The following is a 14,587-nucleotide window of genomic DNA, read 5'->3' as shown; positions in this document are numbered from 1 at the left end:
CCTCAGACACAGCCATGCCTTTCCTCTGCACAACTGCAGCAACAAAGCTTCAGAGGTGCACTGTGCAGCCAGGAAATGTGGGACAACAGGATCCCATGCTGAAAGCCAGACACGGGTAGAGGAAAATGCCCTTTCCAGCTTTATTAAGGATAAGTGGAATGGCTTACATCTGGAATTAATAGGTCTCTTGACTTAATGAAAATAGGCAATGCATGTTTTGCATGCTAGGTTAGAGTGTTTTGATTTGTAATGAGAAAAGAAAGTGTAGAATATATTGTACACGTTCTCCCACAGGTGTGTGATGTGTAGGCTGGGAAAAAATGGGCTAATTTTAGAACTTTCACCTTGTTAAATGTTTCTGGAGTTTAACTTTGTAATAGGAGACGTGCTGATATTACGGTCCTTGAGCATTCCTCACCAGTGAGAAAACAGAGGGAAATGGTCTGAAAATTCAGTGCTTAAAATGATAACTATAAATTATACTGTAACTTCAGGCCTTTAAAAATGCTTATTTTACTGGAGGATGTTGACCAAGGCTGTATTTTTCTCTAAGGAAGAAATGCTGCAGTTCACCACAGTAAATCTGCATGCTGGCACTTAAGTACATGAATAACCATTACTTAGTCTATAAAATTTTTCTGTAATATTCAGTAAATTGTGTGCTGTTGAGATCTTAAAAATAAATCTTGGAAAACTATTCAAATTATTTGATTTTACATTTTACATAGTATCCTTTAGTTCACCTTGTGTAACCTTCATTTACATGGGCATGGCTAGCTGCATGTTCAATTCTGAACATGAATGTACACTGTATTGTACTGTGTTTGTATCTATACTAATTGAGAGACTAATTTGCAGGGAGAAAAGAGCATGAAGAGTCACTTGAACATAAAATAGCTGTAAGGACATCAATAATGGGACAACACGGAAAATACATCCTAAACAGAAGCTCAGTTTTTCTTTAGTGTCCTTCAAAATATAAAACCAAAATATCAAATGAACCAGCAAGGTAATTGACATGAAAAATTTGTCACCAGTTTTCAGGTCATGGTCTTAATCAGTGTTACATAGACCAATTCAATGTTTTGGGTTCAAGCATTTATCCAGCCCTGTGACAGCTGCATTCACAGATACCTGTGAAAAGATACCCAGAGGTTCATTTATCTCTTCGGTGTTTTGTGGCTAAATTCTTGGTGCTGAACTGCTCAAACTCCACAGATTTAGGAGATGCAAAGTGTCCAATAGTTTTATACAGAGCAAGAAACACAAAGCAACATTGACTATTTAACTCCACGTTTAGAAAGGGTGCGGATAACGAGGTGCAGTACACAATCTGAGCAGTAATAAAGTGGAAAAAGCACTCTTTTCTTTAGCTCAGTGCAGTACAATCAAAGAGGAGATATATGTCACCAAGCAGCACCTCTGCTCGTGCAGTCAAGTCCCTTTAAATGGTACAATAAGGTCTGTCCTGCAGCCCCGTGGAAAGCAGATGGCACAGGAATGAGCCAGGGCAGGCGAGCGTTTGAACCCACTTTGGTGCCGTGCCCAAAGTTCACGGGTGTCACATCTGTCACATCTGTCATGTGCCCCCGTGGGCACTGAACGAGGCCCATAAAAAACTACACACATGAAAGTGCTCAGGAGTCAGATGGGCCTTTCCTGTGAAGGAAGACAGTCAAGAATAGATTTGCCTAAAATCGTTTCAAGCCTAAGGAGTTCATGGAAAAAGGCCAGACTTTACCAGAGCATTTGTCAGAAAATGGTGCACCACTCTGAGCATCTAGCTCAATTATGTATTACATATTAGAGAAAATTTTGTCTAAAAGAGGAAGACAGAGAAAGCAAGGCAGAAAACATAATTTTTCCAAATTTCTGACTCTGGCTAATTTTTCCCATCACAGTTTTGCAACTTTTCCTTTCAAATGGTTACATTAACTATATAAATTATATAAACATTTTAATAATTTACCACTGTAAAGAGGTAGTCATAAACAATCATTTTAATTTGCAGAACATCTTTTATTTTGTGCTTTCCATAAACCTCCAGAAGTTTCAGGAATACACACGGGACAATATTTGGTGGGAATACATTTTAACAAACTAAGAGCTGCAAAGAATATTACATATTTTTTGACTTTTAGGACCAGGGAGCAAGTTATGCCCATCTGCTGAGAAATTCACCATGTCCCTGAGAGGTTTTTCATTTACACCCCAAGAAGTGTTGAAAAACTATCTATCTTTAATCTATAAACTATCTTTAACCTATAATACCTACAAAGACATTAGAAAACTTGCTACTGTGTGTGTCTGGGCAATTTATTGCTCATATATTTCAATAAATTATTAATCAGGATTTATTTTCCATAGCTAAGTATCACACATAAATTACTGATAAATGCTAGTGAAATCTGACAGCTGAAAACATCTGTCCTCCCATGCTTATACATCTTAATTTTCTTTCAGCTTGCTTTTATTTCTCAAAACTAACTATGCCAAACAGCTTAAGGATAGAGTATATTTGATTGATGCCATGCAAACCAGAGCTGCATGCACACTATACACTTAGAAAGGATACAGAACATCGTTCCCAAGGCTGGAATCATCTCAGTAACAGCATCAGCTCTTTATGCCTATGGCTAACAAATTTATCTTCTGAAATAAATGTATCTTTTGGACTTGGATCAATGCATGCCTTAATTAAAATCATGTTTCTGTATAAGCATCTAGCAAGAACACATGAAGGCCCTATTTAAATTGGAAGAGAACAGTATAAACCAGTATGGCTTTTAAAACTAACTGCTTCCAGGTGCAGAGAGAGTGGAAGTTTAGTGCTGTTTCCAACTTGATGCTTGGATGCCTTTGTTCTTGAAAGTGTAAGGTTTCTCTCATTCTCAGTTTTATGACTGCAGGTTTCTATGTTGCATAACACCCTATAATAGAGCACCAAAGGGCTTAGTTTTATTGTTTTGTTTCACTTTATTGACTGCATGTTTTATTCAGCTAATATGTGCCATGGAGGCAGGCAGTAACATCTCAATTACCACGCCAGGGCTCTTCCTCCTCTGTAAATGACCAGCTTCAATCTGCACTTTATTATATTCACATGCAGGTGTTAAAAGGCAAGGGAGGAGGGGTGAGGGAAGATAGAGTTGAAACAGACCTTTTAAAGCATTACAACTGGAAAGACCTTTTTTTCCCAGGTAATCCTCTAAAGTTAACACATTTCAATATACGATATTCAGGCTGTGGCAAGCCACCAAGCACCAGCAACTATTGCATAGCAATGGGTGTGAGAAAGTTCAAACCTAAATAAAAACTCCTCCAGAGTTTGATCAGAGCTGGATCTGGCATTCCACTTTACTCATTTTTACTATTGTGCATCCCTGCTGGAGAGCCAAAGAGACTTTGGCAATGCAACAAGTATACAAGCAAGAATTTGGCACTTCCTACAGCTTATTCAATGTCCTGAATATTAAAGCTTGTTTTACTAAGAAGGGGAATGCTGAACAGGATGACATTAGGAGTCTTCATGGTTCCTTTTTTAATGCCACTGGATTTTTTCATTCCCACAAGATTCCCAGAAGGGCAAAGAGACAGACCAGCTTAACATTAGAGACAGATAAAATCTTTTCCTGTTAATCACAAGTATGCTGAGCTGGCAGGGCAATGGGTGGGAGGTTGAGGGAACAGAGGGGAGAAAATGAGAAAAAAGTAATCTGGGAATTCATTAATAATAGAGAAATGGGGCAATTCTTTGCAGGTGGAGATGTAACTGAAGTTAGCAAAAAAAAATCTCCCTTATTTTATCTGAAGAAAACCAACTCTAATAATGCAGCAGAATCAATCAGTTCAGCACACAAGCCCAATGGACTTCAAAGTCTAATGTCTGTTTTTCTGGCCATTGATAAATAAGATACCAACAGATATGAACTATCACAAATCACCATCCCCAGAACCAGCAGACAATTCTGAATGCTGTGAGGAACAGCTCTTTGCCTTCCCATAGGAAGTGCCTGTGAGCCAGGAATGGATTGCTCCTCTGAAGGCAGATACTGTGGCATTTTGTAGCTCCAGACCAGGAAATAATCTTTACAGTGTTTCAGAGATTATTAATAAATACTTTACTTCAGTTGAATTGTCTATACCACATTGTGAGCCTTCTGGAAAATCATGATAATTCCATCTTGTGTTTATAAAGAACTCAAATATTCAATATCTAGCTCAGTTAAAGGCAACAGGAAACAGCTAGATGTATTCACAGTGATACTTTGGGCCAATTTGACAACAATGAGAAAGAATTATTTCTTTTTAGTCTAGTATAAAGGGTAGCTTATTGCACAGACCTTTCCCTGTCTTTAAAGGGCAAAACCCTGGCTCAGCTTTTTTACATTTCTCCCACATCCTGGCTTTAGTATTAAAAGCAAAGCCATACAGCTCAGCCCAATGCCAACATTAATCCCTTATATAAGCCACTTGAAGACGGTGGCTCTATTCACTGACTACACCCAGAGAATTTACTGGGTGGAGAAAGAAACACTTGGCAGATCAGTCCTGCAAGATGTGTGTGTTTCCTGCAGGGTGCTACCATCCCATGGTGACACCAGGTATCAACATTTGGGCTGACACCTCACAGGAGCTGAGTATTCCCTGGTGCTTTTACCCTAGCTCACCAACCAACCCAGGGCTGATCCTTAAGTCTGCATGGAAACTAGATGAGAAACTTTCCTGACTCCTAACAGCTCCAATTTGTTATGTCATACTGAGCTTGAGAATTTTTCCACCTTGCAATTCCTTCTTTCTTTAGTTCATATCAAGTTTTTGGACAAGTACCTGTGGTGGCAGCTCTGTGATCAAAAACCATCCAGCTCCAGGTGTAGAATAAGCTGCCTGACCCCAGAAGGGATGATTAAAAATTGCCTTTAGCAGCAGGGTGAAAACCACTCCCTTTCCTTTTGGATGCAGATTCCTAAATCTGTCAGAGAAAAGAAAAAGGGAGCAGGCTGCGAAGTTCTTATAGGACCAGGCATGGGCCAGGGGCTGCTCTGGTGGTCCATGGGCAGAAGAACGTGCAGGGTGAGCAGCCAGGAGAGGTGCAGCAGCCCTGGGACCCAGAATGTGCAGGGTGAGCAGCCAGGAGAGGTGCAGCAGCACTGGGACCCAGAATGTGCAGGGTGAGCAGCCAGGAGAGGTGCAGCAGCACTGGGACCCAGCACGGGGTGGGTCTCATCCCCCAAGCCCTGTCCAAAAGAGCTCCACAAATCCCATTAGACTTTTCTGTTATTTATGATTATTTGTTGAGCATCAGCAGCAAGCCTGGGACTGTACAAGGGACTAAGAGAGAGAGGATCCCCTCCCAAAAATGGAAACAATCAGGCTCTGTGTGGGAACCTTGAAATCCACCCAAATTAAAAGGCTTCAGTCTCCAGGCTGTTAATTCAGCACATATCAGAAGCAATAAATTAATTTGGAAAAAGTTCTATAAATCAGGGACATTTTGGTTTCTGACAGTTTGCACTGACCTAGAAGTTAGAAGTCAAAGACCAAAAAGTAAATACATTTTACCTACAATCCTCCAGTTTCCATTTTTGCCAAAATATATTAAAATACTGTAAATACCTTTGATACGCTGGTATGATTTCTTCCATGATTTTATGGCCACATAAAGATAGTATCTTTGACACTTTGACACTTTCCTGACATAAATCAGTGTCACAACACTAAAGCCAGTGTAACTGCATAGAATGAAACCACAAAATTATATGGACTTCTATGTGTAATTATTTTCTAAATAGGGAACAAGATAGGAGAACAGGGCTTAATGATCCAACACAATTATTTTCCTGCTGAAAGAAAAAACTATCATTCTGATTGTACACAGTGCATCTTAAATTATTGTTATTGAACTTCCATGTTAAATCCCCAGTAATCTGAGTTCTGCTCTGTGGTGAAAACTGTATTGCAGCTCTGCTACTGATAACATCATAAATACAGCATTATAATTACTAATGCTGCCCTCCTATGACACACTGCAAATTAAGAACATTATTAACAAAACCTGAAGTGGATGCATATTTCAAGTCTTGCTAGATGAAAATATATTTTCTCCATGTTTTACTCCCTTGATTATATCACAAGAACACTATTTTTCAGCTCTGTACAACCATACTGTATGGTTTGAATATTATACACGATGAAAAACCTCTTACTGTCTGTGGGGGTTGACTCTGTCTGGACCATGCATGCCCACTAAAGCCACGCTGTCACTCCCCTCCTCAGCTGCACAGGGGAGAGAAAATGCAACTAAAGGCTCCTGGGCTGACACAAGGACAGGGATATCATTCAACAATTACCATTGTAACCAAGATGGACTCAACTTGAAGAAAAATTAATTTAATTTATCAGCAATCAAAGCAGAGTAGTAGATGAGAAATAAAACAAAATCATAAAGTCACCTTCCCCCACCCCTCCCTTCTGGCAGAAGCCACTCCTGTAGCCCCCCACCACAAAACCACACAGATAAAACATTCCATCCCTCACCTCTGTAAAATATTGAGAATTACCACAGAAATCCACATTCATCACACAATCTTCACTTGAATCAACAAAAAAGAATTTCCTACACCAAAATCAAAATGATGTAACACAGAATGAAAGTGGGCAAGTGACACACAACACATCCCTCCACCACAATTACAACACCAACAACTCCCCATAACCATTCTGCTCTTTCAAATTGTCTACTGGATGTTTTGCCTGTTTTCTCTCCCAGTTACTGCCCTTATCTCAGTCCATGATCCTTCTGCTCTGTTTTCTCTCTGCTGTCCACCTGAGGAGGGGAGTGATGGAGCAGCTCTGGTGCCATCCAGGCAGGGCCACATGTATCCTACCCTTACCCTACAGGAAATCTCTTAAACAGCCTCAGTGTTCACCATATAGAGCATGATTTGGAAACACAAAAAACCTTTGTTAATACTCCTATCTAAATGGTGACTTCTTTATGTGGATTTTGTGAAGCAAATCTACCTTTAAACACAAAAAGCGGCAGTGTGTTCAGTGATCCTCTGGCTTCTGCCAGAAGAAGCTTTTCAAGTCAATTACATGGAAAAGAAAAAGGCAAAAGCCACAGAGCCGGAGCCCTCCTGCCACCATAGCTCCCTTGCAGCTGTAGTGTGAATGGATATTAAACCTGAATTCTTTAAGAGTCAACAAGGCACAGAACACATACCAGGGGGAGAAGGGACTCTGTCCTTCTGGCCCTTGACCAGCATCCCTTCACCTGCATGCAGGCATGATATGGGGTGTGTGGTGTCCAGGAACAGCCCCCCACACTCATTCATAGCACTGTGGGGGTTTCATTTCACTCTGTCAGATGGAGCAAAGAAAGAACTTCCAAGTTATTGGCATTTGAACCTGAGAGGAAAGATCCCCTCAGGAGAAGCACCCACAGAAAGCTGTAATTTCTCCCATTTTGGACCCTCCTTTGTTCATGCAAAGCACACTGGCAAATGCTGCTTTCCCCAGTCAGCCACAAAACTATCTGGCTTATTTGGTGAGATCCAGCAGAAGCTGTTTTTGTGGGAGTTTCATCAGCTGGAGCTACACCACGCTGGACAAGGATCACTGCTCAGAGATGTGAACACCTTCCCTGTGCAGTGCACAATGCCCTTCAGGAGGGGATCTGTACAGGCAGGTTTTGCATTCATCACACTCCTTTCTTTTTTCTTGAGAAGAAGGCTACAGTACAGCTCTGGGGTGAAACGAGTGTGTTCAGCTTTGTTGCTGCTAAACATTTCTTTTTCTCTTTATTGGCTAACTCTACTTCCATAATGAGCAGCATCTCTGTGAGTGACCACGAAGAGATCCCCAGAGCTCCCAGGTTCTAGCAGCAGTAGTTGTGCTGCTCCTGCTCAACTGTGCTTTATTTTCTTCTTGTGAATTCTTTTGTTCTCCTTCCCTCCTCATGAGACCTAAAAACCTCCTGGCAGCCCCTGCACTAGGCAAGCATGGTGGAGTTCTATGAGGCTCTTTGCTATCAGAGCAGAGCTTGAACCAAAATAATAATTGCCTCAGGTCCTCCTTCCTCTCACCCCAAAAATTATATTTTTTATGTTTCCAGACATTTTTTTTACTAATCAGGTCAATTGCTCTTTTCTGAATGAAGCCCCAGCAAGCAAGAAGTGATGTGGCTGGGGAGTTGCTTTTTTAAGTGACTACCAGAGTAACTTGTCTTGCTGGAAGGTGAGTACCTATCAGGGGGGAGGTACCAGCCAGTTTGGATCCATGGACTCACTGCCCCTCCTGGATAAGGTGGTCCCAGTGTCAGTTAATCCTAGTGACCAAAGCTGGAGCAGAAACCTGATGGAGCCAATTCTAAACCTTCCCTTGGCCCAGGAAAAAGAAACACAGGCTGAGAGAAGATTTTCCCCTCTCACTAGAGGGGTATATTCCCTTACACAGACACAGGCTGGTACCTGGAGTACCTGTTGCCTGAAAGAAATATGTACACAGAGCCATCAACTCCCCTGTTACTATGAGTTGTAGGTGCCCTTTAGTAGTTGGGAAAACAGCAGTGCAGCAAAGACCATGCAAATGCATCATGTGAATATCTGGAGCGGTGAGCTTAATAAAAGCTCTTTACTACCACAAAGCATAGCTTATATCATTGTGTTCAAAGTATCTCTCCATGAACACTTTGGGTGAATTCCTGGTCCCACCAAAGACAGTGGGAGTTTTGCCCTTCGCTTCAGGGGGGTGTATTTCACCTTTTGTGTTTAATTGGCAGTTGTTAGGGAAAGGAATAAATTACACTCTGCTAAATCCAGGCACAGTAATAATCAATAAGTCCCTTTTTTAAAAAAATAAATGCTACCAGAAGAGCCTTTTATATCTAGCTGAAGTCTTAGAGAGTCCTTTTTAAGTGTTCTGAAAGTTATTTTCTGATACTTTTTTGCATTCCTGGATGGTTTCACTGCATTTGCATCAAACCAACTGGATCAACAAGAAAAAACAAACAGGGGAAAGTCATTAATGGACAATAGACAAGATTTAAAAACTTTTCACAACCATCCACTTAAAAGACTGCACTGTTTAGCTAGCTTGTCCAAATTTACAGTGTAGCAAGAGCAATAATCTCTGTCAGTACTGCTTACAGCCCCTGCCAAGCTGAAAGCAAAGTTCCCACTGACTTCTGTATGCAGATCAGATCCTGGAAAAGAGGAGCTCTGTGCCAGAGTTGGAACAATTAGACAAATGAATGTTCACAAGATGGAGATATCCTTTCTTAGAGTTAAATTATTTTGCCATGAACAGGACATTTCAAGTTTGTATTGAGATGACCCATCTGTGTTTTAAAGCAGATTAGAGTGTGCTGGGAAGCAAATGACACGCTGCATTATTTAAGCCAAATGTTCAAAATTCCATTTGCTATTGGTGCAAGCTACACACACTGAATCTTCAGTCATGTGTCTGAGCACATTCCTGGTGAGCTTAAGCAGAGCAAAGTTAATTGAATCAGCCTATGGAATCCCTACCACACCACTGCAACCTGAAGCTGTGATTTATATTTTAGCAGCCTTTAAGTAATTTTCATCAGGATCCTCTCATTTCTCAACTTCTTCTCTGCACTACCTGTAAGGATTCCACTGTACTGGTTCACCACAGCGTCTTTACCTTCATTTAGACATCTTCATTTTATCACTGACCTTTACAGCATTAAAAATGCTTCTGTTCTACTATCATGGTGTTATGAAACCTGTTTGTGCCAATGCAGCATTTACCAATTTAACACACAAAAATACGAGTACAGAATATTGATCTCATCCATTCTTCCCAGCCACCTCTCCACTACCTCTTCTCAAGAGTTTCACCATCCAAGTAGCAGTTATGCAGAGCTGCCAGAGGCTTCCTTGCCATCCAGCCCTTGAACATTCCTGCTGCTGCTTATGGCTTTCTCCAGGCAACTTGAGAGCCAGTTTTCTAGAGTCTACAGATTTTATTGGTGAAAGCAACATATGCCATCAGCTCGAGAGAGGCTGGGAACGTGGCACCACCTCATCAGTCAGTACTGCTGCTTAGGATAATCATTCAACATGGTATTCATGTTTAACACATCAGTTCATTGAGCTGGCACTCTCATCCCACTTACAAAGGTAAATGAAGGCTAGAAGGGGCCTGTGAAACTTGAGCTAATGAAAACGATGCAGCTGGCTCCAAACTGTAATTCTGGCTCCGAGGTGCAAGATCTTGGCACCATCTGCTCCTTCCAGAGCTAATATTAATGAAGGACTCATCACACCCCTGCTGAGCGAGGGAATGCTAGCACACAGAGCCCCATGGATGCACACAGCTTCCAGCCATATTTTAGCACTGCTGATGTGCAGTGCTAGCTTTCCTGCCAGCTTTCTGTGACATGGAAATTTGAGCCGTAGCATCTGTGTGAGTTCAGGCTGGAAGGCCTGGGCTGCTGCCCCTCTAACCAGAGCATCCAGGGGAGGAGCAGGTCCAGGAGCTCTGGGCAGAGCAAGCTCAGCCAGATGGATCTCCAGGCCACGTAGAGCTGCCTGGGCACACAGTCCATGCAAGGCACTGCATCTCCAGGATTTCCAGATGCTTAAAACCTTCAAAAAATCACCCAATTCTTCAAATTCCAAACTAAATTTTCAGATGAAAAAAAAGAAGGTCCAGGCAAACAGGTGGATGGTAGTCCTTCATGGACTATAAAGCAATAAATCCATTTTAAACCAGCTTTCACACTCAAAAAAATCCCAAATGGGTATGATCCTTTTTCTGCCCCACACCCCTCTTCGTTCTTATTCAAATGATGTCTTGTGGCCCCATTAGCCTACACATACCCATCAGCCTCCCGTTTTTTAAGAAATACAAGACCCAGCAAGACTCAAGAGTCTGCTGAACACAAAATAATTCTTCTGTGCCTCCAAACACCCAATTACACTGCACTAGCATTAACACATGGACAGGCAACATGGTTTATTATCCAAAAATAGAGGCAAACATTCCCACAATCCAGGGTTTCCCACCAATACTTTTTCCCACTTAAAATTTTTACGGTGTGTATTGTATTCTGCATGTCACTGAAACAAACAGCATTTTACTATTTTACTCAAAAAAATGTTTGTATGCTGGGTGTATTTTGAAACTCTGTGTAACCAGACTGCCCAGCTATTTGCTTAGTTGCATAAGAGATCTCATGCTGCTAAACCCTCCAGAGTTATCTTGCCCCCACCCTACTGCTCAGAAGAGACTTCCAAAATAAAATAAATCATTGATCCACTGTCAGGAAAACTGCCTTCCCAGTATTATCCAGTCCCAGAGTATTCTCTGTAGGACTGTTTCCTACAGATAGTAGGGATAACCCTGAGGCATTTTATGGATCCATACACTTTAAATTTTACACACAGCCTTTGGCACTGACATCCCTCTTATCAAAGATACAGGATCCCATGCCCATTGGAATTCCCAACAGACTGACAGTAACGAAATTGTGTGGAAAAAATTAGATTCTCATGCTGCAGAAATTTTAAGATATGCGCAGTTGATGCTTAAATTGTCCAATTTAAAAATATATACTTTGCACAAGAAAACTACCCAGTAAGAACATTAAGGTTGCAAATTAAAGTACTCACAATTTCAGAGATGTCAGAATTAGGATTTCTTGGCACATAGTTTATCCACTTTCTGCATATCCCTTCAATAAGGTATAACCCCTGGAGGGCTGACTTCAGCTCAGTCCAGAGTGTGGCTGAAATTGGTTCTGGTTTTAGCTGCTAAATACACCAAAGCTGTCCCTATGCAACATGTGCAAATTATAAGTTAAGGAAATGCCTACAATTTAACCAAATGTTCATAGATTAGAAATTACAAGAAAAATATCCCTGAGTCAAGAGCCAGACAATCCTTCCCCACCAAATTTCAGATCCTTACTTCAAAGCACTGAGATATTTTACCTTTTCAAGGTTCTCCCCTTTTTTTTTTTTTTATTTTTTTTTGCCAATGTATTGTTTTCTGCATATATTCTCAGGCATCAGTTAGGATTAAATTTTTCTAAAGAGTTTAGGGAGTTACTTAACACAGCAAATTCCCTCTGAATTTTGTTCAAAAAGGTTCATGTCTAGAAAAGCAAATGCCAATCAAACCAGGGGCTTGTTACACAATCTTCACAGTAAGAGACACCAGCAGCTCCGCCTGTAATATTTTTGCCACTTACAATTAATAGTCTGGAAAAAGACATCTTGAGAAAGTAAAATAAGTGGCACAAAGAGGAGGAGGGTTTCCAAGCAACTGCTTCATTTTCATTTTAAGCCCATGCTGCAGGAGCCTCAGCAGCAACTTAAGGGGCTAGTCTCATCCCCAGCCTGCAGGAGAGTGAGGAAACTAGGTTAGAAACAGTAATTTCTTGCATATAACCTCAGATTAACATACAACAGGAGGGATCAAAAGGAACAGGATTTTAAATTATTGTGCCCACAGTTAATTTCTAGATGCAGTACATCCCGCAGTCAGCAAATGTATTTGTACGGCCAAGTTACATTCCCACTGGTTTTTGCAAATCCTCTGCTCCCTAGATCTTAAAATAATAGGGAAGAGAATTATAAAGAAAAAGCAAGCATAAGTGTTGCCTTTTCTTAGCAAGCAGCTCCTGAAGTGCTCCCTTCCCAGCCCTGCTCCCACTGGTGCTGGTTCAGCATGCCAACCTCATCCTGCCCAAGCATCACTCGCTCAGTCACCACTTACTGTTTCTTGACCTTTTTGCTAAACTGCACCTTGGAATTATCACAAGCCCAGTCCCATAGTTCAAAATCAGGCACCTAAAGAAGTCCTCTGATTTTTCAGGAGCTGCTGTGCATTGTCAGCAGAACAGGAGGACTTGTAGGCACCCTGAATGCCCTGGAAATCAGGACACTTTAGGCTGTGCTCCTGCTCTCAGCTTTTTCAGTTTTTTCCTCCACCCAGTGGCCATTAACAGAAACAAATCACCTCATAAAATACACTGTACTACCACTCTAGTCACTGAAATACTCTATTAGCATGGCAGTAGTCTATTGTTCTCTGGACTGCTACTTACAGAATATCACTGTGTTCCCACTGTGTTATGGCTTCAAGGAGAAAATTCCACTATGGAAAATATTAGTATGACATGTAGGTGACAGAAAGAGAGAAAAACACACTGTTTTTGGGGATGGACACAGAACCAGATGAAAATATTATATCCCCACAAGGTCTAGTAATATAGATACAGTCAAAAACAGTAGTTGCTGCCATTGACAGAAGTGGGGAAAAAGTCAAAATTAATTCAAAACTATTGCCATGATCTAAGGCACAGAAATCTGCATTCATTCATATAAATCAAGCAGCTGATGAAATCTCCTGACCAGTTTCCTGCTGGCACTGCAAAAACACAGATTTCTTGACAGCTGTCTGCCCCACCTGAGCAGATGTGATGAGCTGCAGATCTGGGCTCCAGAACAGAGCTCCTGCAGGACACACAGGAGGGAGGAGCCCTCTTTGGCTACAGACTGCCATCAACCCCTTTGGTAATTATAGTCTAATTTTGGATTTTAATATTCAGCCAGAGAATTGAAAAATGCTGTGCTTCTGTAGATGATGAGAGCACGTTACCTGAGCCAGCTGGCAAAAATGTGGAGTTGCATTTATGTTTCATTACTAATAGCTACTGAATTGACTCTGTAATTGAACCTTAAAGGGTATTTACAAGACATATTCCATACAATATACTAAAAAGCAGTTTTGCTAGCCATTAGCAGGGCTGCACAGAAATGCAAACACATATATGCAGATTTACCTGCATGTTTACAAACACTGACACCCCGACAATTATATGCTGGATACACATCTCCAAGAGGATTCAGGACTAGAGAAGGAGAGACCAGGTTACATAATGTACAGTTTAAGACAAAAAAATACCAGGCAGACTGGTACAAAAGTACAGTATACTACCACTTACTGATTGAAAAGTACAATTTAAATTATTTTAAATTTATTAAAGGTTTGGTCTGCATCTATTTGACCATGGCACCAATGCAGGGCCACTGATGCTGGTGAGCTGCTCCCCTTTGTACACCAGGTGCTTACTCTTCAGAGTCAGGCCCTTATTCCACCTTTTGACCAAAGAGGATGTTTCAGCTGGGCACTCAAGCACACCACACAAGTGCCCACTTTGCTCAGTACCATGAGCCCATTTCCACATTTCCACAGCTTGCAGCACTGCTCACTGCTGCCAGGACCTTTGAAGGCTCCATTTGCTCAAGGCTCTCTTGTTGGAAACCCCACTGCTACAGAGCATGAAGAGCAAATAAGGGTTGGAAATACAATACCACAGATTAAACCTCTCTCTGTTTGGAAGAATGATTGAGACTTGCCAGAGTATTTGCCCAGCTCTGCCCACAAAGATTTAGGCTTGTTTGCTATTTCTCCCTTACCTTGAGTCTGTAGTTTATGGCCAGCAGGGATGTAGGAAGGGTGGGGGTAGCCCAGTATCTCCGTGGTCCTCAGAGTGCTTTAAGGCATCATAAAAGGGATCAGGGACAGAGCTCTTAGCCATGACCCCTCT

At 41.4% G+C, this 14,587-nt stretch overlaps 1 protein-coding gene across 1 annotated transcript in view; it reads right to left on the bottom strand.

Moving 5' to 3' along the window:
- Nucleotides 1-14,587, bottom strand: part of LOC110474280 (uncharacterized) — an 80,838-nt gene that overhangs the window by 26,622 nt on the left and 39,629 nt on the right. Inside the window, exon 10 of the mRNA XM_085588329.1 lies at nucleotides 1-14,587. This exon is cut by the window's left edge and continues 26,622 nt beyond it. Within this exon, the coding sequence (XP_085444455.1) occupies nucleotides 14,471-14,587 (117 nt within the window). The 3' untranslated portion in view covers nucleotides 1-14,470.

Source organism: Lonchura striata, chromosome 10 (genome assembly GCF_050655825.1).
Source record: "Lonchura striata isolate lonStrDom1 chromosome 10, ASM5065582v1, whole genome shotgun sequence".
Taxonomy (NCBI): domain Eukaryota; kingdom Metazoa; phylum Chordata; class Aves; order Passeriformes; family Estrildidae; genus Lonchura; species Lonchura striata.
Note: the sequence above shows the minus strand (reverse complement) of the source record. Positions and strands in the feature narration are given on the sequence as shown.